This window comes from Callorhinus ursinus, unplaced genomic scaffold (assembly GCF_003265705.2).
Source record: "Callorhinus ursinus isolate GAN/ISIS: 27379988/994484 unplaced genomic scaffold, GSC_fseal_2.0 scaffold65, whole genome shotgun sequence".
NCBI lineage: Eukaryota > Metazoa > Chordata > Mammalia > Carnivora > Otariidae > Callorhinus > Callorhinus ursinus.
The window spans coordinates 5,215,953-5,241,003 of record NW_027397127.1 but is presented as its reverse complement, the minus strand read 5'-3'; the positions used below and the strand labels follow the sequence as shown (position 1 = coordinate 5,241,003).

The 25,051-nt window shown below is 48.4% G+C and overlaps 1 protein-coding gene across 1 annotated transcript; it reads right to left on the bottom strand.

The window, feature by feature from the left end:
- Positions 1-5,490: 5,490 nt before the first annotated feature.
- KCNE5 (potassium voltage-gated channel subfamily E regulatory subunit 5) lies at positions 5,491-7,026 on the bottom strand. Its single transcript, XM_073885770.1, has one exon. It carries the CDS (start codon positions 6,864-6,866, stop codon positions 6,453-6,455), a length of 414 nt encoding a protein of 137 aa, XP_073741871.1. The 5' UTR covers positions 6,867-7,026; the 3' UTR covers positions 5,491-6,452.
- Between the last annotated feature and the right edge of the window lie 18,025 nt (positions 7,027-25,051).

Genomic DNA, 25,051 nt, shown 5'->3' with positions numbered 1-25,051 from the left:
TAGACTGGCAACACGCAGGTCATTTGTGACCATGACAAAGCCGTCTCATTGCTGCGGTGAAGGTGACAACCCAGCTGCAGTGGATGGGGGAAAGAGCCCACGCCACATGCACCACGTTGTTCTGCTTTAGCGGATGATGGAGACCATGAAGAGGAAGCACATGGCTGCAGAAGCTGCTGCTGACGCTCTAAGTGGGGAATGGGAGGGTTATAGGGTCCTAATCAGCGGTGGCAACGACAAACAAGTCTTTCCCCATGAAGCAGGAGGTCTTAACCCCTGGCCGTGTCCACCTGCTACTGGGTAAGGGGCATCCCTGCTACAAACCGAGGAGGACTGGAGGAAGAAGGCACAAATCCGTGTGGGGTTGCATTGTGGGTGCCAATCTCAGTGCTCTCAACTTGGTTATTATAAAAATAAAAGGAGGAGGAGAAGGATATTCCTGGACTCACTGATACTACTGTGCCTCCTTGCCAGCGGCCCCCCAAATCTCGCAGAATCCACAAACTCTTCAATATAAAGAAGATGATGTCCACCAGTATGTTGTGAGAAAGCGCCTGAACGAAGAAGGTAAAGCAACCTGGGACCAAAGTGCCCAAGACTCAGCACTTTGGTCTTCCACCATGTCCTATAACACAAACGTCAGTTTACCCGGAAGAAACAGTGTGCCAAGCAAAATAAGGAAGAGGCCACAGACTATACTAAGCTTTTGGCCAAGAGAATGAAAGAAGCCAAAGAAAAACACCAGGAACGGATGGCCAAGAGATGGAGGCTGTCCTCTCTGAGAGCTTCTCCCTCGGCGCCTGAGTCCAGTCAAAATGGAGAGTTTTCCAAGAGTAACAACTCAATAAGATCAGACATCAGAAAAGATGATTCCTTGGGTCATCACGGGGATGAACAGCAGATGAGACGTAAGTGAGTAAGACTATTAGCCCCCGGCAGCAGGGAAGGAACCATTCTGGAAGACTGGGACTGGGAGTGATGGTGAAGCTTGGAACAGAAAGAGAGCACATGAGATCAATACCAATCCCATAGTTCCGCCAAGGGCTGGTGCTGACCACCGTGCCCCCAGAGGAGTGGTCCCGTGAGAGGAGGAACGAAATTAATGTGCCCCCTTGTCTCCACTCTTTCTCTTCCAGGCCTGCTGGGTCATCCTGAGATCCTCAGAGAGCCAAGGGGAGGCCCCCTGTTTCTTCAGGGACCTGACGTGTTTTCAGGGCTGGACATCTTGTGGGTCAGGTATGTGGGAACTCAGCGAATGCATAGTGCAAGCCAGTCATTTGCGACCACCCGAGTCCTCCGCAGGGTTCATAGGACAAAACTTTCGAGATATCACTCTTTCCAGATTTCACCGAAATCCACAACTAGAGATTCTGCCCTTGGGTTTCACCTTTACATTGTCCTGAGTGATCTATTATAAGAGACATAGAGTGATCTATTATAATGACACCCCGCAGGGGGTGTCACAGGAAACAAGGAGTACACCCTACCGCTCCTATTTAAAGTCATTTAGGTGCTTGCCTTTTTCTCTGACTTAAAAAAGCACCATTGCCCAAGAACACGAATGTACTTAATGCTACTGAACTGTACGCTTTGGGAAATGGCTGAGGGAAATTTTACCTTCTGTATGTTTTACCACAATTAAAAAAAAAAATGTATCTGAGGTATCCCGCTGTTTGCGCCGAGTGCATTCTCTTCAGAGGAAGGGGCCCAATCCACGGCTTTTCCCAAGACCCTGCCCTCCCTCAGAACACGGCTGATGAGGGGCCGGTGGGGTGGCCTAGGACCAAAGTGTGCAAAATTCAGTGTCTTGGTACCCCCATGTGTCCTGCAACGCAAACACGGGCGTATTACTGTGAAGAAACAGTGCACTAAGACAAATAAGAGGCTGCAGAATATGCTAAGCTTCTGGCCAAGAGAAAGGGGCCAAAGACAAAGGCCAGGGACAGACTGCCAAAAGACAGAGGCTGTCTTCTCTGAGAGCTCAGTACTCCACATGTCCTATGCTCTGAGATCCAGCACAGAACGAAGAGTTGCTTTAATCACATTATTTGTCCTCCTGGACCAGCTGTAGGTTGTGTTAAGTGAAAAAGAGGGACTTCTCGTCCGGCTTCTTCTCCCGGAAGCCATTTTGTTTTTAAGATTTTTTTTTTTTTGCTAGAGGGAGAGAGAGCACAAGCAGAGGGAGCGGCAGGCAGAGGGAGAAGCAGGCTCCCCGCCAAAGCAAGGAGCCTGATGCGGGGCTCGATCCCAGCACCCCGGGATCATGACCTGAGCCGAAGGCAAACGCTTAACCGACTGAGCCACCCAGGCGTCCGTCCCGAAAGCCATTTTGATAGGTGATTCACATTCACCTGGGGTTGGCTCTTGACCCACGTGATCCGTTCACCCTCGGTGGTCCTCAGTCACGCTCCCTTACCTTCACAGAACATTCTAGATTGCTCTTTGTCCTGCCTCCCTCATGAAGCCTGTGATTCCTTCCCTTCATTCTCTTCTCTTCTGCCCTCCCTCAATCTCTGACCTGTGTCTTCAAAGTCCAGGCTCCAGTCCTGGTAGAACCCTGAAAATACGGTATGATTGTCGTATTTTTTTAAACAGGTTACTGGGGGCCTGTGAGTAGGATGGTGAGACAGTTACGCACAGACTCCTAGTCATCCAAGATTCTGAGAATGGGGGAGATGGGCTCAGAAATCTGGGAGCTAGTGGCCAAGTCCCTACAATCCTCTTCTCTGAGCAGTAAGAGCAGACTTTACTGAGTGGAGAATTTTCTCTCCCCCCCCCCGCCCGCCTTCCACCACACAACTGTCCAAAGGCGCTCCCCCAAGAAGGGAAAAAGGGAAACAGAAACTTAGCACCGTATGCTTCTCAGAGCTACACTTCAAGCTCCCCCCCCCTCCCTGCGCATTATCTTACTTGATCCTCAAATCCCCACAGCTGTGGAGACAGGCCCCCCGGGGAGGTAAGCTCGTAGCTCCTTCTGAGAAACAAAGCCCGCTAATTGGCAAAGCCAGGGCTGGACCCCAGCTCTCCCGATTCTGGTCCTGTGCTCTCCACCGCACCGCAGCGCATTTGTTGAGCGGTCGGGCAAGATCCTTTGGAAAGCAGCCCAGTCCCTTTTCTCTTTGTTGATACAAATCATGTACAGATCTTTGGTTTCTAAAAGAGATGGCAAATTGAAAAGGAGAAGGTGGTGACTACCAACAAATGAAAGACCCCATTTAGAGCCCTCTAGAAAAGTGAATCGACAACACAGAATTATGTCTGTAATGGAAGAAAAGTTTCCGTTTATTTTTGCGCTGTCGATGAGCGCTTCCAGACTTTGGAGCTCCAAATATCTCCTAGTTGTGCTCTGTTGAAAGCCTCGAGTTACAATTAAGGAAGCATGGGTGTCTTTCTTCATCATCATTATTATTATTATGGAGCAAAGATCTGACCTGACCTAAAACAGGATCTGCTTACACAGAAGGGAGAAATAGACTGCCGGGTGGGTTGGAAAAAAAAAGAGGAAGAAGAAGAAGAAGAAGGAGAAGAAGAAGGAGAAGAAGAAGAAAAGAAATCACTCCAATTTATTAGCATCACGTTCAGGAGAAGGCTGACGGTTCCCCAGTTTGGACAGTCAGCCCGTGCTATTCAGGAATACATTATCAAAACTGCCAAGCCCCCACTTTTCCTTTCTTCTATCTTTTGCTGATCACAATATGACCACTTCAATGGTGTTGACACCCCCACCGGCTGGGAAAGATTGGAGTGTCCCGGCTTCTGGGAAACTTCATTATCTGGGACACAGTCACAACCTGAATGTATTTGGGAAAAGCGACTGGACAGTAAAGCAAATCGCCCCCCCCCCCCCCGGCCACATCACTTTTCTCACTGGTAGAGTTCTGTGGCCCCTCTTGCTACATGTTCTTCATAGTTACCCTAATCATCATTAAAAAGTTAAAATGTTTTTGAAAGCAGAAGTAGTTTTGTGGTGGGATTGGTTTTCCCTCAGCTGGCACATTAATGTTAATTGTGGGCATTGACTGGGAGCAGCTATCTATCTATCTATCTATATTGGCAGTATGCTCTTTTAAAGTCTATGAAAAAATGGTACCAATTTGTCAACACCTAACCGGTGATTATGTTCATTATCAGAACAACCTTGTGTCCCCATTCATGCCAGAAAAATGGGGGACCTTGTTGTACTTGACATACAGGGCTGGGGACTGTTCCTGCCCACATGCCCCTGGCATGGCTGGGTATCTTTGCCCTCCCCCCACATGCCATTCAGGCCTCCCCGCCTGGCCCTGAGGTGGCTCTCACAGCACCCCCTCTCTTCCTGTCATTGTCTTGGACTGCTGCCCAATCCCTGACCCCCACCTGCATGGCCTTAAGGCTGAAACTAAGACTGGAAATCAGCCAATGGGGCAAGGCCAGTCGAACTTCAAGGAGTGGATCCTGGGAATGAAAGTAAGTTCATTTAACTTATTAACAGCTCCAGTAAAATAACAGATGGGCTACAAGGTCAAAACCAACACCTTGAATGAGGTTTACGTGTTATCAGCTCATGGAAGTGCCCCATAATGTTTGCCTTGCTGTCACAGAAATCAGCTGTATTTAAGCAAGTTGGCTTAATGCTAAGAGGTGATTTTTCTGTGTGTTCAGTGAAGCCCGAACAGCCCCCATCAGATCTAAGCTTTTAAGCCCGAAGCAAGCACGTTCTGATGACCTTCTTGAGACAAGGGAGAATAAATGAAAAAACATGCACCTGTAGCTTTACCGATCATTGGTTAAGATGGCTCAGTTGAAGCATCGTCCCTCCGACTTGTGCTTTACGCTATTTGATGGCTTTTCTCTTTTAGTAAGCCTCACGTTCGAGACTTAGGAATGTGGCTTCTAAAAATTAACTTTGATAATAGCTGACAGTGATGGGTATGAGAGGTTTTTTTGTTTTGTTTTGTTTTGTTTTGTTTTTTACTATATAAATGCTGGCTGGCATTTATTTTTTTTTTATTATGTTTTTAGTCACCATACATTACATCATTAGTTTTTGATGTAGTGTTCCATGATTCATCGTTTGCGTATAACACCCAGTGCTCCATGCAGAACGTGCCCTCCTTAATACCCAACACCGGGCTAACCCATCCTCCCACCCCCCCCCATGAGGTATGAGAGGTTTTTTTAAGGTGTATCCCGAAAAACTGCTTCAGTGGGAAATCCTCACTCCGCATCGTGATATTTCAAGGTGTTTCAGAATTAAAGGGGGGAAAAAAGTAATAAGGCAGTTCCAACTTTTGAAACCCTTGGGAAAACGACCCATTTAGCCATATCAACATTTTCTTCCCCCACAATCACCTCTACTGTGTTGGAATTGAACATACAGGTATAAATACCGCAACAACCCAACCCTCAAATCTAAACATCATTTCCCAAAGCAACAAGGATTCCTTTTCTACATAGTACTGGGTCTCAAGGCTGGCATCTCTGAGAGAAGAGTCTTAGGCTATTGCTTAAACAACCTTTATTACCTGCCTCTGACACTCCCCCAGGTTACAGAGGAGGGGAACATCTGAGCCTCCTGTTCCGTACATGGTACATGAAGCAGACAGCGCTGTAACAACTGAATCCACGCGCGGGGAGGGGCGGCATTTGGAGGTACTGAGATGATGATACACCCAGCAACGGTTACCCACACCAGAAGACGGCAAAGCTGCTAAAAATCGGGCAAGTTACCTTTGGGATGACAACTGGATGCAAGAAAGCCATACAGTCGGGGTCATAGGTCTTCCCCTGCCCTTGGGGCTTCCCTCCCCCTTCAGTCCCCGGTTCAGTCCGTTCTAGCCCACAGACGGGTCCTAGTGTCCTGCTTAGCTCCCTGCTGCAAGAGGGAGGGAGGGAAGGAGGGGAAAGATGTCTGAGGTCTCTTGATTTTCTTTGTCTCCATCCCTAAGGCAACAGGAAGCTGGAGCTGCTGCGGCCCGCCTGGCAGTGACAGCAAGCCCGCTGGCTCTGCAGAGCGAACAGTCCCTGGCTGCCCTTGGAGCAGCTGCCCGTTAGACGGCCCAGAGTTCTGATAGACTTCGCTGCTTCACTTCAATGCCAAGTGTTGGACGTGGTGGATTCAGTTCCCAGGGGGCTGGAGGGTGGTGTCAGGGCTGTTTGAAGACAAGAGAGCAGAGGCAGTTTAGTGCAGTTGGGTGTGCGGGACGGGGGATGGAGGCGCGGGGTGGGGGTCGGGGGAGGGGGGAGGGGGGAGTGGAGAGGAGTGGAGAGGAGGGAGAAGCCGGCCAGGGGTGGGTAGGGTGGTGCTTCTTCCAGGGCCTGCCAGACAAGGTCGGCGGGCCTCTCCTTGTCTGGGCCTCAGGTGAGGCGGCGCCTGGAAGGGAAGGAAAGGAGCAGGCGGGCGCGGCGCCCAGGGACGCGGGAGCTGAGGAGGGCGCGCGCGGGCGCGCGAGGGGGCCAGCGGGGCGGCGGTTCTAGACCCCCTCGGTGCCCTGGGCCGGGGCGGGCGGCGCCCCGGGGGCGAGCTGGCGGCGGCCCTGGGCCGGCGAGCCGGCGGCAGTCTCGGCGTCGGCGGCGGCCCACTCGTGCGCCGCGCAGGCCTGGGCCGGCTCGTCCTTGGCCTCGACGAGCTTGCGGGAGCGGGTGTAGGCCAGGATGAGGCCTCCGGCCAGGCAGGCGTAGAAGATCATGATGAGCAGGATGTAGAGATAGGCGTCGTCGCCCTTGGCGCTGGTCGCCTCGCGGCCCACGAACGGGTCGGGCACGACCCCCATGCCCATGCTCGGGCCGGGGCCGGCGCCCAGGCCGCTGGCGTTGCCCCGGTGGTGCAGCTCGAGCAGCAGGCGGCTGAGGAGGGTGCGCAGCCGCTGGCTCTCGCTGCAGTTCATGGCTGTCGGGGAGTGGCACGGCGGCTCCAGGACGCTGCTGACCTTTCCCCCGGGGGCGAGGGGAAGCGGGCGAGCGGCGGCGGCAGCGGCAGCGGCACCCGGCTCCCGGGGCGGGCAGTGGCTGGGGGCGCGGGCCGCGCGGGCTTCCTTATCCCCTCACCCGCGCCCTCCTCCCCTTCCCCACCACGCCCCCTCGGGCCCGAGGCCGCCTCTTCCCAGGCTCCGGCGGCTGTCTGGGCGCTCTGGGGAAAGGGGACAGCTGGGGGGGGGGGGGAGAAGAGGGGGACAAGGGAGGGGGCGCGGCCCGCGGAGGGGCGGGGGCGCGGAATGCGCGAGGCCCCAGGCAGCGGAGGCTGGCAGGGCAGCTCGCTGGGGCCAAGCCTGGACCCTGGGCTGCGGAAGAGAATTCCTTCCAAGTTCTGGCCACCTGCCCTGCGGGCCCGGCGTTGGCCCCGACACAGCATCTGGGCCCCCAAGGCAAGCCCTGCCCCCCGGGATTCCGGCAGCGCTGCCTGACCGTTACGGGGGCAGCCGAGGCCGCTCGTCCACGTCCCATGGCAACTGCTCCCATAGACAAGGACCCTGGCCTATCTTTGCAGCCCTTTTTCCTTCCCCCGCGCCGAGGAGGAGAGCATCTCACTCAGAAGATGCCCAGGAAAAACTGGGTGGCTGAAGCAGACGGCGACTCCCTGGTCTCCCAGAAGGGTGGCTGACAATACCCCAGCCTCCTTGGAAGTACCCCTGCCCTGCCCTCCTATCCCATTTGCTAGAGAGGCCTACACATCTTAGCATGTGACTACATCTTCCACGATGTGACTCTGTTTCCCCCCCGCAAGCCGTCTTCCCAGAAATGAAGCCAAGCTCTTCCATTAAAAGGAACACGGATATTAAAAAGGCCCTTGGACGACAGTCCCTAGGTGTCTCAGGATCTGAAAAGTGCGTCTTCTAGAGAACGCGCGCCCCTGCCGCCTCCACATCTGGGTAGGCCGTCGGGCACCCAGCCCCGAGCCCCTCCAGGGTTTGGTAACAGGTCTAGGCCCTGCCGGCTTGTTGGGGGGCAGCCATTTTTTTCCCCCCAAGAGGGTATCTTCTTTTAAGGGAAAACAAGGCACTGAGACAAAGATCAGACCACAGTATGTTAAACTACAAACAGCCTGGGTCTCACCAAGGAAAGGTGTTCAAAGGATTGTTTGGTAGACAGTGAGTAGAAAAAAAAACAGGAGGTGGTGCTGATCCGGTCTGGTTGCCGAGTGAGAATAGAAGGAATGAAAAAAAGGATATGCCTTTAGGCACGCCGTGAGAATCAAGCTGCCTGCTCGAGACCCTTTGGTCCAGAGGCCATTCAGGCTGCAGGTGCCATGGGTTAATAAAGGAGGGGTTTTGGGTGCCTCTGCCCCAGCCGCCCTTCAGGGAATGCAGCCTTGTGCGCGTTGGGGTGAGGTTGGCACCCCAGGGCTCTATATCCAGGGTCTCCAAGGGAGCCTTAACAGCTTCTACACAGATCGCAGAGGCATTCCACCTGGCCCTGACCACTGACGCCCTCCCAGCCACCTTCCCTCAACGTCCTCACCTCAGAGGGCCTCAGAGACAACTGTTAAAGTGACTTGGCACGAATGCCAGGGGACACAGCTAGAAAATTCTCAAAACAGTATCAACCCAGGGACAGGACTGAAAGGCTAAAACACTTCTGTTATCTGTTATATCATGCCCAGAAATCTCTAGGGTTTGGGGGGTGTGGGGGCGAGGAAGAAGCCCCTTCGCTGTCGCATAAAAGTCATCATTTAAACTCCTGTTGTGCTTTCAGCAGCTTTATGAACTAAAAGGATTATTCCCATTTTCAGAAGAGGAAACAAGTTCAAGTAGTTAAGTAGCGGGACTAGAATGATAAAGTGTGAGCTTGTTCTTCTCAGTCCTACCACATGACTCTTGCCACATGGACAGTATCCGCGAGCTGCCTCCATTTCTCCACCTCTCCTTTCCCCGGAACCTTCTAGAATCCAGCACATTTTGCCAAACCGCTCTCTGTTAAGTTCACCAACGACCTCCTGACCAAATTCAAGGCTCTCTGCTCAGTTTGCATCTCTGACCTCGAGGATGAATTTGATACCATCAACCGCCCACCCCTTCCTGTAGCTTGGCCCTCATGGCAATGCATTCTCAAGTTTCTCTTCTTATCTCTCTGACCCATCATTCTCTGTCTCCTTTGCTGGCTCCTCTTCTTTCCTCCTCCCGTTAACTGTTGGAATCCCTGAAGGCTCAGTCCTCAGCTTTTCTCTCTTAACATCCATTTCCTTGGAAACTGTCTCCTTACATGGTTTCATGGACCACCCGGTGTATATTTAGCCAAATTTGATTCTCTAGCTCTGGTTCTTTCTCAAGTCCACCCGCTCTTTCCTTTCTGGTTTTGCTGCCACAAGCTTAATCCAAGCTCTCATTACCTCAGGTCAAATATGCAAACTGCAGAGTCTCCTGGCAGATCTCCCTGCCTATAACCCAATCCACCCTGCTCTGGCTAGAATACAGATCTTCCTCGACTTACAATGGGGTTATGTCCCGATAAACCCATCGTAAGTTGAAAATATCTTAAATCGAAAATGGACTTACTACACCTAACCTGCAACACAGCTTAGCCTAGCCCATTTTAGACGTGCTCAAAACTCCTCCGCTAGCCTCCAGTTGGGCCGAATCATCTAAGACAAAGGCTATTTGATAATGAAGTGTCGAATGTCCCATGTAACTTAGTGAATACTGTACTGAAAACAGAATGGCTGTGAGTGTACAGGTTATTTATGAGAGCAAATCAGAGCACATATAGCCAGCCCGGGAAAAGATCCATATTCAAAACAATTTGAAGTACAGTTTCTAAGAATGTGCATCGCTTTTGCACTATCACCACGTCAAAGAATTGCTAGTCAAGCCACCCTAAGTTGGAGACCGTCTGCCGCTCTCTTCTAACACCACTTCCTCCAATTCACCCCTATGTTCAGAAACCCAGAGTCACTCCCTGTTGCTTCTTTAATGAAGACCAATTTTCTTGGGTGGGCCTGAGGTCCTCACCATCAGTGGACACCATCTCCTCCCCTTGAATTTGAAAAACAGCTTTTTCCTGGAGTTCTTCTCCAATATACTGTGCCTTTCACCTTCCACAAAATGCCCTGACTGGAGGAAGCCGTGCTTGATGGCCCTGTTTGTGCTCTCAGAGTCTTTACAATGCAACCCTCCTGGTGGTGCCTTACCTCTGACTTCAGCATTCAATACAGAAAATTGGGAAAATGGGGAAATGCCAAGAAACAACATTACACGCATGCACACCTGCATGCACACCCACTGCATGCAGGAGCACGCACTCACCCCCTCCCCCCACATCATTATTTTGCAACCTATCTCTTCACTTGACATCTTGTAAATTTTTCCTATGTCAATTACATTCTAATAACATCATTTTATGGGGCGCCTGGGTGGCTCAGTGGGTTAAGCATCTGCCTTCGGCTCAGGTCACGATCCCAGGGCCTGAGATCGAGCCCCACGATGGGTCTCGGTCAAATAAATAAATAAAATTTTCAAAAAAATTTAAAAATCATTTTATTGTCTGCACAGTATTTTAGACTATAGATCTACCATTATATATTTAAGTTAGCTCTTGTTGTAAGATTTCTGGTTATTTGCAGGGTTTTGCTGTTCAAAATAATATTTCAATGAATACATACAAAGCTAATTCTAATTCCATTAAATGAAATAATTGCCAGAGAGCGAGCACATCACTCCTTTACAGAAGACTGGCATGGGGGACGGGAGATGTGGAGAAGGGGGTGGAATCAGGAATGGAGACTAGTCATAAAATTTAAAAAGGCCCAACCCTCAGCAAAAAACAACAGGTGTGTGTGGGGGGGATTCTGGCTTTCTTTTCACTCAAGGGGCTGCTGGGCATCCTTTCAAATCCTAGTCCCAGGCCAGCCCTGAATGGCTGAGATGCCAACCCCATTTCCCTACCACACTTAATGAAACTGCAAATCCATCAGACAAGGATCGGGTCTAATTCCTCCCCACCCTTCCACCGCCCCCCCCCCGCAAACCTGCCCCCATACCTGCCAAATAATCGTCTGTTTATCCATCGTCGTCTAGAACTCACTTATTTCCTAGATGGTAATCAAGTGTGTCAACAAGGGGAAGTAATTTATAAGCATGTATTTGGACTTTCAAAAAGTCTTGGAAAAGGTTCTGTTCCATGCCAAGTTTGTTTTAAAAGTACAATTGAGGCGCCATGGGCTCTAGGAAATGGAAGTTGGTTGAATTGAACCGGAGTTGGATTTGGCTCATGGCCAAAGGACGGGCACAGATGGTAAGCACTGTTGGAGTCCAGAAGGCTGGCAGACCCACAATGGGCTCCGAGGAAGGGGAAGAAAGGAGGCTTCCTGAAGCACCAAGTACAGACTGAGAAAATCATTCATTCGTTCAGCCATTCGACAAATATTTATCGCATGTTCCGCTGGGCAGGGCGCTGTGCTGAGTCCTACAGACACGTGGGTGAACGAGTCACACTGGTGAACTGTCTGTGGCTTCATGACTCTCACAGCCACTAGGGGAGCTGCAAAAAAGCAGGGAGCGGAAGGATCTGGAGTGAAATGCATAGTGGGCGTGAAGTCTTGCCAGAGCTCTGTTTTGGAGAGAATGTGGACCCTGGACCCACGTTTTAAAGCACTAGAGTCCAAAGCCTTGTTTGAAGAAGGAAGATCGTCAGTGGTCTGAACTCACTCTTGTGGCCACCCGCCCTACCCCTACCTGCTCCCCCACGGCAGGTCCATTCTCAAAAGCGGGAAGAGAACAGATGAGAAATTTCCTTGGTCCAACTGGGGCTTCTCAGTTGTTCCATAGGAATATGTGTGGTCTTTGGTGGTGGTGGTCGGGGGGGCGGGGGGTTGATAAAGGTCACAGTATTTGTGGGTTGGAATGGGGCCTACTTTAGAGACTTTGGGGCATCTTGGTGGGCTTGTGCTGAGGTCACCCTCTATCCAAGCCCCAAACTGGAGCATCAGATGAGGTTCTCTGAGCCTCATGGATTGAATGCTTAACATGCGCCGGGTGGATTCCATACATTATATTCATTAACCTTACAGCAACCCTCCGAGGCGGGTAGGGGTGATGTCACAAATATTTAACAGCAATCGGGTTTGGACACTGACCACTCAGAATAGACTACCAATCAGAACAGACCAGTTTAGCCTCACAGAGCCACAATCTCATGGAACAAAGAAGTAAGAGAAGGTGATCTCATCGCCTCGCGCCCTGGGTCATTCTGCACCTCCCTCCTCCCCATGGGCGCTTCCGTCTGTTCTCTCTGCTCATTACAAGGTACATGAAAAGCTCCTTTGCCTGCCAACCCTTCTAAAGCAATGATAGCTGTTGCAGCTGCCCCCTTTCTCCCAGCAATTTTCCCAGGATGTCACTCGTTGGCTTAAAATTCTTGAATGGGCCCCCATTGGATCGCCAAATTATCACCTTCGAGACTCTCTGCTCTGGTTTGAAAATGCCTTCCAATCATATTTGCAGCAATAAGTACGCACATGGCTTCAATACCAGGCACGTTTCCTTTTGTAATTATTATTTTTTTATTGCCACACAATTGACTTACAACATTATGTCAGCTTCAGGTATGCAATGCCTGGGTTTGATACATTTATATGTTGCAATATGATTACTGCTTTAGCGTGAGCTAGCACCTCGACCACATGACATACTTATCACTTCTTTCTTGTGGTGAGAACAATTAAGACATTTCCCCACCAGATGAAATTTCACTCTCCTTAGCATCCCCACAGAGTAGAATAACAGGGACATGTGGGCTTGTCAGATGGTCGGTCCCTGCAGTCCTTTTGAAGGCAGGCGCTACGTTCTTCTTCCTTGTAGCCTTCGACTAGCGTGGCGCAGTGCCTGGCATATCGTAGGTGCTCAGGAAATATTTACCTAGGTTTGCGGTCTGCCTTCCTCCAAGGAAGGCTTTTTATGTTAAAAAAAAAAAAAAAAAAGTCGGGCGCCTGGGTGGCTCAGTCGGTTAAGCGTCTGCCTTTGGCTCCGGTTATGATCCTGAGGTTCTGGGATCGAGCCCCCGCATCGGGCTCCCTGCTCGGCGGGGAGGCTGCTTCTCCCTCTCCCTCTGCCTGCCGCTTCCCCTGCTTGTGCTCTCTCTCATTCTCTCTCTGTCAGGTAAATAAATTAAATCTTTAAAAAATGTTCACTCCATGCAGGATGCCAAACTTGGTGGTTATGTTTTTGTCCATCAAGGAAAACTTCACTGTGCAAAATTTCAACCGCACAACAAAGCTGGAAGAATTTTATAGTGGGAACCTTGTCACTTCCTAGGTAGATTCCACCACTAATGTTTTCTCATACAGGCTTTATCCATCCGTCACCTAGCCAGCTCTCCATCCGTCTGTTTAGCCATTGTCTTTTTTCTTTTCGAAGTTGCATTCATCAGCGCACTTCACTCCTAAGCCCTTTCCACATGCCTGGCCTTAACTTGAATTCAGTATTTGCTTATGACTGTTTTCCTTTCGAGGTAAAATACGCATAAGATGACCTGCACAAACATTAACTGGACATTTGCTGAGTTTTGACAAACGTAACTGTGTAACTTAACTGCCTGCTAAGATACAGAACCTTCTCACCACTCAAGAAAGCTTCCCCTTGTCCCTTCCCAGACGTTCCCTTCCCTTCACCCCCAGAGGCAGCCACTCTTCTGATTTCTTTTCCCCCATAATTGGTTAGTTTTGCCTGTTACAGAACTTCATATAAATGGAAACATGTAGTATGAATTCTTTTGTATAAGACTCCTTTTACTCGGCCTGATGTTTTTGAGTATCATCCATGTCATTGCATACATCAGTGGTTTGCTCCTTTTGATTGTTGAGGAGTACTCCATTGTATGTGATCATAGTGCAGTTTGATTATCCATTCAGTCGGTAGAGCATGAGACTCTTGATCTTGGGGTTGTGAGTTCGAGCACCGATGCTGGGTGTAGAGATTACTTAGGAATGAAATCTTAAAAAAAAAAAAAAAAGACCGCTGCTATGAATGTTTTCCTACAAATCCTTTCATGGACATATGTTTTCCTTTTTCTTGGGCAAATACCTAGGGGTGGGAATGCTGGGTCACAGGGAAGATAGTTTTAGAAGACACAGCCCAACTGTTTCCCAAGGTGGTTGTGTCTTCTCATACTCCCACCGACCATGTATGAGGATTCCCACAATTTGTGGTTACTTTTAGCCTTGCCTTGTACCGGTGAAATGCATTTACCCTTATACTTCTGAAAGGGTCTGGCCTGACTATTTGTAGTTTATTACTTAAAGCCTTCCCACCGTTTTGCTGAGTACTAAATGTACAGCCAAACTGTAAATAAAGTTGCTCAAATGTGAGACTCATCTGTGCGTGAGGACAGCTTTCGCTGAAAGCTTATGTGTACCAAGCACTGGGATAAGAACTTTATAGGCATTATCTCACTCAGTCCTTACAAGAGCCCTGTGAGGTAGGTACAGTTCCATTCCTGTTCGACAGACGAGGAAACTGAGACCCAGAGAGGTTACATAACTTGCCCAAAGCCACATAGCATGCAGGTGGCCAGGCTGAAATTTGCACCCGGGGCGGTAATCTTCATTACTGTCATGCTCTAATGCGGCATGTATAAAGTCCTTCGTACAGAGGCTAAGGGGAAAAACACCTTCCGTGTTGGAAGACTCATCCCACCCCCTTATTTTGCAGCAGAGGACACGGAGGTCCAGGCAGAGGGGACTTGCCTGAAGTCCCCCATCGGTTCATACAGAGCCATCTGAATCCAGCCCAGAGTCCTTTCCACTCCACTGCACAGCCCCCTTCAATGCTTTACGCAAGTCAGATTTTATTTCTAGCTTTTTAATGGCGACAAGAGTCTGCAAACCACTTTGAGGTCTTTCAAAGCAGTGCATGAATCTAAAAGGGTGGCGGAAGAGCAACCCTGCTTTGGGGGCCCAAACACAAGGTCGTAAAGTCAATTGTCAAATTTGTGTCAATACATGCCTCGACCTTATCTCAAAAGTGTTTCTCCCACCCACTCAATTTTCTCTGGAAGGGGAAAGAAAACAACGTGGATGCTTGGGGTATTCTGCGGGAAAGGAAGCCTCCCGGGGGCACTTTTCTCTTGGGCTCCCGCAGCGCCATCTGGTGGAAGCCTGGGGTTTTCGTTGCGCTTGGTTTCAGAATGTTTTTCACCCCGAGCATTTGATGCCGGTTTCTGGGCCTGGTGCTGCGTTAGGAGGTTAGGCGCGGGGGATCCAGAGGAGACGCTCCTTCTACTCCAGAGCTCACTTTCCAGGGGTCAAGGGCTACCTAGACCATTGCAACGCGGTGTGGGAAAGACCTTACAAAAGGCAACGAATAGAGTATGGTAGTTGAGAGCAGCCGCTCCAACTTCAGACAAATCGGCATTTTAACTCTGGCTTGGCCACCTACTGGCTGTGTTACCAGGAGCCATCACTCAACCTCTCTGTGCTGGTTGCCTCTGCTGTAAAATGGAAATACTAATAAAGGTGCTCCCGGCAAACGTCCCTGAGGATGTGACACTCGGGATGTTTTGAGTAGGAAATAGCCACTCGGACCCTTTCTCCGTGTGCAAAGCCATGGCCGCAATATACGGGTAAGTGAAGCAACAGGGTTCACCTCCCCTTGCCCCTGCATCACGGGGGATGGCAGAACAGCCTTTGCTTCGGGGCTGGAGGTGGGGGGGGGCGGGGGGGGGGTGCCAGGGATTGGGGGGGGGGGGCGCCTCGGAGCTGGAAGATGATCTGGGAACATTTAGGAATCACAGGAATCGGGACCCAGACCACATGAGAAATTGGTTCCCACAGTTGAGTAGGCACAGCTTGACATAAAATTAGATGCTAATAGAAAAATCAAGACCAGTTGTGTCAACTACCATGTGTTTGTTTTAATTTTTGGCTTTGTTTTGGGGCAATAATGCTTCAGTGGCTCTTTCTTCATCCAGCATTATGCTGAATAGCCATGATGGGGCTTGCTAATTTCCCACTGCCTCCAAACACCAACAGTCGTGACCCCTCAGCTGATTTTCCCAAATTGTGCCTGGCACACACCATGACCATGTATGACTCTATTTGCGTTGTTCTTCCCGGCAAACTTTTAACCCTTCCGTGTTATCCAGATGTTACTCATCCTCCAAGGTCTAGACTCTCTCGTTCATTTATTCATGAAATCTTTTCTTTTTTTTTTAATTGAGACATAATTGACATATTAGTTTCAGGTATACAACGTAATGATTCAGTATTCGTATATATTGTGAAATGATCACACTAGGTCTAGTGAACATACATCACCATACGCAGTTATAGATTTTTGTTTCTCGTGACGAGAACTTTTGAGATCTACACCCTTAGCAATTTTGAATATGCATTACAGTACTATTAACTCTAGTCACCATGCTGGATGTGACATCCCCATGACTTATTTATTTTATAGCTGGAAGTTTGTGTGCTTCGACCCCCTTTACCCATTCCACCCACCACCCAGCCCTCTCCAGCAATCGCCAATCTGTTCTTTGAATCTATGAGCTTTTTCTTTTTTTTTTTAAGATTCTCCATATAGGTGAGATCATACGATATTTGTCTTTCTCTTTCTGGACATTTCCCTTAACACAGTGCCCGTCAAGATTCATCCATATTTTCACAGATGGCAACATTTCCTTCTTTTTATAGCTGAATAATATTCCTCTGTGTGTGTGTGTGTACTTCCTGTGTTTTCTTTATTCATTCATCCATCGATGGATGCTCAGGTTGTTTCCACATCTTGGCTATTGTAAATAACGCCGCAATGAACACGGGGGTGCAGAGCTCTTTTTGAGTTAGTGTCTTATTTCCTTCAGATAAATACCCAGAAGTGGAATTGCTGGATCATATGGTAGCTCTATTGTTTACCTTTTTGAGGAAACTCCATACTGTTTGTCACTGTGGCTGTACCCATTTATAGCGGTGTACAAGAGTCCACTTTTCTCCATATCCTCGCCAACACTTTTTGCTACTAGCCTTTCAGACAGGTGTGATGGCGATATCTCATCATGGATCTCACTTGCTTGAAATATTTTTTTCTGAGAACACACTGCATGCCAGGCACAGTGACAGGCCCTGGGGATAGAGCAGTGAATGAGACAGACACTGTCTAACTTCCCAGACCCGACAGTCTGCCTGGGACTACAAGCTCAGTGAAGACAAAGCATCGTGGCCACGTGTTACCAATGCTTTCCAAGACAGGGGATATGTCTAGAAGCGTATTGCCAATGGTTTTCACCACATCACACACACAGATAACATCTGTGATGCCCTGGGATGAATGAGTAAGAAAGCAACCTGCCAGGGAGCCCTGGCCACCCCAAGGGCAGAGGGCATCAATATCTCAGCACATGTGAAATCTTGGGGTGATCTCTGGTCTAGGATCTCAAGCTATGAGATCGCTGTCACTCTCACCCCACTTCGTCCTTGCAGGCCGATGGGCACAGGAGGGATTCTGCTACAGATGAACACACACTCTTTGTTATTAACTAGAAGCTGGTAAGGAGTCACTCGTGCCTCTTCAGCAGTAGGCTCAGACTGGGGGCTCTGAGGAAGACTTCCCAGACGACTGAAGCCTAAAGGGATCTCTGCCTTCTCCAAATTCCTATGCACTTAGAGTCTTCAGCTCACAGTTCAGTTTCTAGTGCAGCCCCAGGGTCTGATATTGAGTGCTGACAGCGTTAAGACCTTCTTTCGCCTCCCCTAGAGCACCTAGCCATACAAACAGGAGAGAGCTCAGGAGTACTTCCCAGATTTTTTTTAAAAAATTATTTATTTATTTGAGAGAGAACGAGAGAGTGAGAGAGAGAAAACACAAGTGCCGTGAAGGGCAGAGGGAGAAGCAGACTCCCCGCTGAGCAGGGAGCCTGATGGCGGGGCTCAATCCTGGGATTCCGTGATCATGACCTGAGCCGAAGGCAGATGCTTAGCCGACTGAGCCACCCAGGCGCCCCTCTGGAGTACTTCTTAAGTGTCATGTTTTAAGACAAGAGAAATGTCATTGGCACTGAAGAGGGCCTGAAAACAGAAATGGCTTTACTCTCTAAGAAGAGTCCAGCGCCCAACCCACCTTTAAAAACTTTATAGAGAGAAAGTTACAAAGTTGTAAGAGGATAAAGTCCTATAGCCTTCGTCCTGGAGACAGGATGCTGAATCCCCACAGCTCCGGGCCAGTTTGGAGTTTTTCTTCTCTGAGTGAAACCAAAGGCCAACCAAGATATCCCATAACCCTGGGAGATAGGGTCGAGAGCTCTTGTTTATATCATAAGCACAGGGGAAGAATTCACAAGCAGAGAGAGCCCAAGGGACCTCTTGCAGACAAAGCAAAGGCTCTTGCTGAAATAAAACAGGAGACCTCATGTCCTTTCCTTCACTCGGGCCCCCTGAAGGAGGTTAATGCTTCGCCATCAGGATTCCTGATGGCTAATGTAATGCAGATCTGGATTAGAAATGATGTGACCCTGAGGAAGGCTGGGGATCAAACTGAACAGAGTTTTGACTCATCTCTTATCTCCCTCAAGTCGTTCATGCTTCCAACAGTCACTGTCTGGGCAGAAAGACTTCCCTGGACCTCCTTCTCTGGCCCTGTCCCTCGCCCACTCTTGGGGAGCTATGTTACTACTCTCCTGAGAGGATATGTGCAGTTCACCATCCCAAATTGAACGTGGGCGTTGGAGTGCCCTAAGGAATGTGGAAGTTACAGCTAAGGTAGGGCTGTTGGCCGTGAAGAAGAAGATATATTTGGACATGTCCGTAATAGGAATGTGTGTATATGTATATATATGTGTGTATATCTGATCCTGAGCTTCCCATAACTCCGTGGGCTGGCCAAGAGCCAGGCACCAGAAGAAATACCTGACTTCGAAAGACTTGTTTTCAGATTTCTGCTGCAAAAGTCACTCTGGGGAGATACAAGATACGGGAGTCTCTTGACCTTTTTTGCTTGACTGATTTCTTACAACCCCAGGGCAAAAATATGAATTAGGTAAAGTTGATGTTTAGCACTTCCAAGTGGCCCCACCACTAGAGCCTGTTTCTGATTCTTGATACCCTTAGGAATGCCTCCCGAGAAACAACCTGGTTTTAGATATCATTCTCTCGGAACCTCTCAGGCTTCAAGCATCAAAGGAAATAGTCGGCCAAAGCAAAAGAAAAATCAACCTCGTACAAATAAGAGAGGGTTATGGAAGCCAATAGGTAACCAGGAGCCTCCTTCCTTGGTAACCTAGGAAGACCAGCCTCTCCTCTGTGAATTACTTTGTGGTTTAGTCCTAAAAAGAGGCGCTTTTGTAGGGCCTGGGTGGCTTGGTCAGTTAAGCATCTGCCTTCGGCTCAGGTCATGATCCCGGAGTCCCAGGATCGAACCCCACATCGGGCTCCCTGCTGGACGGGGAGCCTGCTTCTCCCTCTGCCCCTCACCCTGCTCATGCTCACTCTCAATCTCTCTCTCCCTCAAATAAATAAATAAAAATTTTTAAAAAATAAAAAAATAAAAAGAGGTGCTTTTTGTTTGGGTTTCTTGTTGTCATTAGCGTTCATCTTCCCACGTGATTCTTGAAGTGCACATACCACGCTGACATTTGTGATTTCAGTAAGAATAGCATCAGCAAGGTGGTATTTTAGCAAGGTAAGTTTGGCAGGGTTTTTTTTTTTTTTTAAGATCCTACTTATTTATCAGGGAGAGAGCACAAGCAGGGAGAACAGCAGAGGAAGAGGGAGAAGCAGACACCCCGCTGAGCAGGGAGCCCGGTGTGGGGCTCGATCCCAGGACCCTGAGATCATGACCTGAGCTGAAGGTAGACGCTTAACCGACTGAGCCACCCAGGCGCCCCCAGTTTGGCAGGTTTATATATGAGAAGGCGTAGACCGGCAGTGATGGAAGGAGTAGACTTGCCAAGAAACTGGTTAGGAGGTCGCGGTGTGTAGTTCTAGGGGAAAAGGACTGAGGGTCTGATCTAGGGTGGTAATAGCAGGAAGCGAATAAGATGAACTGTAGGTACGTGAAGATGCCATGTCTCTCACAAACTAAGCCCAGCTGAAACTACAAGTGGGGGCCAACACTGAAATATACTCATCTGCGTTTGAGTGTTTTAGTTCACTGGAGTGGTCTTGTCCCCTTGCTTCACAGCCACCCAGATATTCCTGAATTCCACCCAGCCACCTGAATTCCACTTCAGATAAATACCCAGAAGTGGAATTGCTGGATCATATGGTAGCTCTATTTTTTACCTTTTTGAGGAAACTCCATACTGTTTGCCACTGTGGCTGTACCCATTTATAGTGGTATACAAGAGTTTGGCAGGTTTTTTTTTTTTTTAAGATTCTGTTTATTTTATAAATAGTTATTATTATAAATAGTTATTCTATAACTGCTCGTTTCCAGTTGGGCCCACAAAGACGCTCCCCATTACCTGAGTCTCGGGCTTTCCTGCACCCTTACCTAAACACACTTGTTCCAAAGACTGATCCTTCTGAGGATTATAGCACATTCTGGACAGAATATGATGAACCTAATTGGTTCATCTTTTTCACCCCCAACGTACCCAAACGTCTGCACTATACTCTCCATCTTACCTGCCTGTGCCAGGCATGCTTGACCCTACTCAGGATGCTCCTAAGAAAAAGATACAGGACAGGGGCGCCTGGGTGGCTCAGTCGGTTAAGCGTCTGACTCTTGATTTCGGCTCATGTTGTGATCTCAGGGTCCTGAGATCAAGCCCTGCATCTAGCCCCCCATTGGGCTCTGCACTCAGTGTGGAGTCGGCTTAAGACTCTCTCTCTCGCTTGAGGCACCTGGGTGGCTCAGTTGGTTAAGCATCTGCCTTCGGCTCAGGTCATGATCCCAGGGTCCTGGGATCGAGTCCTGCATTGGGCTCCCTTAGTGGAGAGTCTGCTTCTCCCTCTGCCTCTTCCCCCACTTGTTCTCTCTCTCTCTCTCTCTGTCAAGTAAATAAGTAAAATCTTAAAAAAAAAAAAAAACACCTCTCTCTCACCCTGCCCCTCCCCCACCTAAGATAAATCTTTTAATAAAAAAGGGGAGGTAGAGAGGCTGGAGCCCAAATCGGGACTGGTTGAAAGCTGTTGTTACAGACTGTTTGTGTCCTCCTTGTGAGTTTTTTTTTTTAAAGATTGTATTTATTTATTTATTTATATGAGAGAGAGAGTGAGAGAGTACATGAGCCGGGGGGGGGGGGGGGGGGCAGAAGGAGAGGGAGAAGCCGACTCCCCCCGCTGAGCAGGGAGCCTGATGCGGGGCTCGATCCCAGGACCCCAGGATCATGACCTGAGCCGAAGGCAGACGCTTAACCAACTGAGCTTCCCAGGCACCCCTGAGGCAGCTGTTTTTAGGAACCCCCCCACCACCACCACTATGGATCCATTAACCACTTGCCTTACCCATACCTGCTGGGGTGATGATCGCCCCTCATGTCACCACAGCAGAACATTGAAGCAGAAAGAACAGGGGACACTGGGCACAGCACAGGGGTACTGTGTAAAAAACAGGGTAATGAAGCAATTGTATGTGTGATGAATGTAGAAACAACCACCCCCACCCCCACCTTCTTGTACGTGTTGCCCAAGAACACTCCATACAAGAAACTGGCAGAGACTTCTCGGAATAAGACTGGCCCTACAAGGAAACTCCACAGACACGGCTGTGGGGTTTGCCAAATGGCCCAGCCAAAATCACCTTATTGCAAAACTCTTTAAATAAGCTCCGGCCACACTCTTGGACCTTCCAGTCAGCTTTCTAGTACTTTCTTCTTAAGTGAGCAGGCAAGGATTACCAAACCTTTAAAGAATGGAGACAAAAGCAAGCAGGAAAAAAAAAAAAAAGCAAATTAAGGAAATTGGCTTTGCAGAGGAAAGAAAGCTTAAAAAGAAAAACTTACAAACTACCGCTCAACAACAGAAAGCTTCAAAAAAGGAACATATAGAAAACAAACAAACAAACAAACCCAGCTCTTCGAAATTGTAAACACGATGGCAGAAATAAAAAATTCAGGAGACGAACCGTGAGAGACGATGGACTCTGAGAAACAAACTGAGGGTTCTAGAGGGGAGGGGGGTGGGGGGATGGGTTAGCCTGGTGATGGGTATTAAGGAGGGCACGTTCTGCGTGGAGCCCTGGGTGTTATGCACAAACAATGAATCATGGAACACTACCTCAAGAACGAATGATGTAATGTATGGTGATTAACATAACAATAAAAAAATTAAAAAAAAGAAATGCGAGTAGAGGAAATCTCCCAGAAGATAGAATTTTTTAAAGGATGAAAAATGGGAACAAAACGAATATTAAAGGATCAGCCCAATGATTCATCATTTGGATAATGGAAGTGAGAGAGAGAACAAAGACAGAAAGAAATCAATTAAATAATTCAAGAAAATTTCCCAGAACAGATGAACATGGGTTTCTGGGTTGAAATGGCCTAGCACAACGGATGAAAACATACCCACCCCAAAGCATATCATCGTGAGATTTCAGAGAACAGAGAGATCCTTATGAGCTTCGGAGAGGAAAATCAAGTCTTATAGAAGGGACGGGAGAAATCAGAATGGCTTTGAACTGCCCAAACTAACACTGGAAGCTTAATCATGTCAGTGGAATAATGCTTTCAGCATGGAGGGGAAGTTTTCCATCTAGAATTCTACACCCAAGCAAATGATCAATTAAAGGTCTCACATGTGCCTCCCACATATCCCTTCTCAGTAAGCTATGGTAGGATGCGTTCCATCAGTAAGAGGGAATGATCCAAGTAGGAAAGAGACATGGGATACAGGAAACAGGAAGTGCAACACAGGATAAAGGTGAAAGGAACTCTCAGAATGAGAGTGAAGTTAGAGTCTAACATAATGGAGGGATAATCCTACGGTTAAGGAAGGTGAATGATCTAGCTTGAGATTGATCAGAAGGCTCTAGGAGATACTTCTTGCAGAGATGAAGAATTGTTCCAATTCTTACTATCTGCAAATCTTGAAAGGAGGTTTGGACTACTGGTGGAGAGTCTGGGGTTAAATACGTACATAGAAAACTAAGCGGGGCACCTGTGTGGCTCAGTTGGTTAAGCGTCTGCCTTCTGCTCAGGTCATGACCTCAGGGTCCTGGGATCGAGCCCCGCCGTCGGGCTCTCTACTTAGTGGGGAGTCTGCTTCTCCTTCTCCCTCTGCCCCTCTCCTGCTCGTGCTCTCTCTCTCAGATAAATAAAATCTTTTAAAAGAACAACCTGTTTTTTCCAAACTGTGGTTTGCAAATTCCCTGGAGGCGTGCTAACAGGAGGATGAAATTAAAGATTCAGTTTCTCAGTCACACTAACCATCCTTCAAATTCTCAACAGCCACACGTTGGCTATTGGCTACTGGAAGGGTAAGGAGACATCCAGGACATTTCTAAATTCGCAGAAAGCTCTATTGGACAGCACTCATTTGCAGGGCCGTGAAATCAGTTGGGAGGGTCACAACCAGCATTTCAATAAATGAACTAGATATAGAAAGCCGGTGAGCATCTCATAGTGGGTTTGTTTTTTTTTTTTCACATAAACAGGGTCACAGAATACTGTTACACATCCACGTCAGTGTGTGGGCACAGCATCGTGAGTCACAGTAAAAAAAAAATTTTTTGAAAGCACTTCTTTAAATTATGTGGGCAGAACCCTGATTTTTTTTTTTAAAGAGAGAGAACAAGAGAGTGGCAGACTCCTTATACCCAGGAGAATCCTCACTTCTTGTGATGGCATCATCCACAGCCTCATATCCTTCTAGGAAACTTCGGGACCTAGGGCGGCATTAACAAACCACCTTGGGACGGTGCAGTCACAATGGAAAGCTAGATGTGCTCAACCCTATAGGCAACATTACAGTACACTCCCTATTCTGTCGTTTGCCTTTCCCTTTTTGCAAAGGGTATCTTCTTTGAAGTTCGGTCTTTTTATTTATTTATTTAATACAGCAAGAAGAAACTGAGGCTAGGAGGGTATCATGAGATTTGTCCAGGGTTACAAAGCTAGTGATAGAATGAGCCAGGCCTCCTCACCTCTATATCCAGAACCCTCCACAGTCTTCAGGGACCAGCAAGCCTTAAAGTCTCAAAGCCCTCAGTGTGCTAAGCAATACTTGCAACCACTTCGCTGATGACGATCGTGTAGCTACACTAATGATGATGCTGGCTAACATGGGCTTACCCTGATCCAAACACTTTACATGGACTAATGCGTTTTAATCCTCGTGACAACCCGGTGGGGTCGATCCTAAGATCAATCAACCCCATTCGTTCAGATGGAAAAATGCAGGGGACGGGTGTTCATGAACTTGCTCACAGTCGTACAGCGAGTGAGGGGCAGAGCCAGAAAATAGACTGAGGCAGTCCGGTTCCTGGGCTCTAACACTATTTAATATACACCCACATGGAACTCAGATAAATGGACTTCTCCCTAAATTTTCGGTAGCCTAAAGGTGACAGTTTCCATTTAGTAGCACCTCCTAATGATCCACACAACAGGACTATGTTTTATTCCACAATATCAGTGTTGCAAAGAGTTCTACTCTCTTAACTGTATCAACTTAACAGCTTTGGGTTCAAACGCTCCGAACGAATGGATGGGATGTATATAGGCCAGGTTAACTGCTCAGTGCAATTCCATTAAACCTACAGACGAATACTTTTGAAATATGTGTTTAAAAGTCTGGCTAAGGGGCGCCTGGGTGGCTCAGTCAGTTAAACGTCTGCCTTTGGACTCAGGTCATGAGCCCAGGGTCCCGGGATCGAGTCCCGCATCAGGCTCCCTGCTCAGCGGGGAGCCTGCTTCTCCCTCTACCCCTCCTGCTCCCCTTGGCTCGTGCTCCCACACGCACTGTCTCAAATAAATAAAATCTTCAAAAAAATAAAATGCTGGCTAATTAGGGGTGACTGGCTGGCTCCATTGGAGGAACGTGCGACTCTTGATCACAGGTTGTGAGTTTGAGCCCCATTGGTTGGGTGTAGCGCTTACTTAAATAACTAAACTTTAAAAATCACCTAATTTAAAATGAATGAAGAAATAAAGTCTGGCTAATAGTCTTCAAACCTGTAGGTTTTATGTTGGCGCATCAATTAGGCAAAAA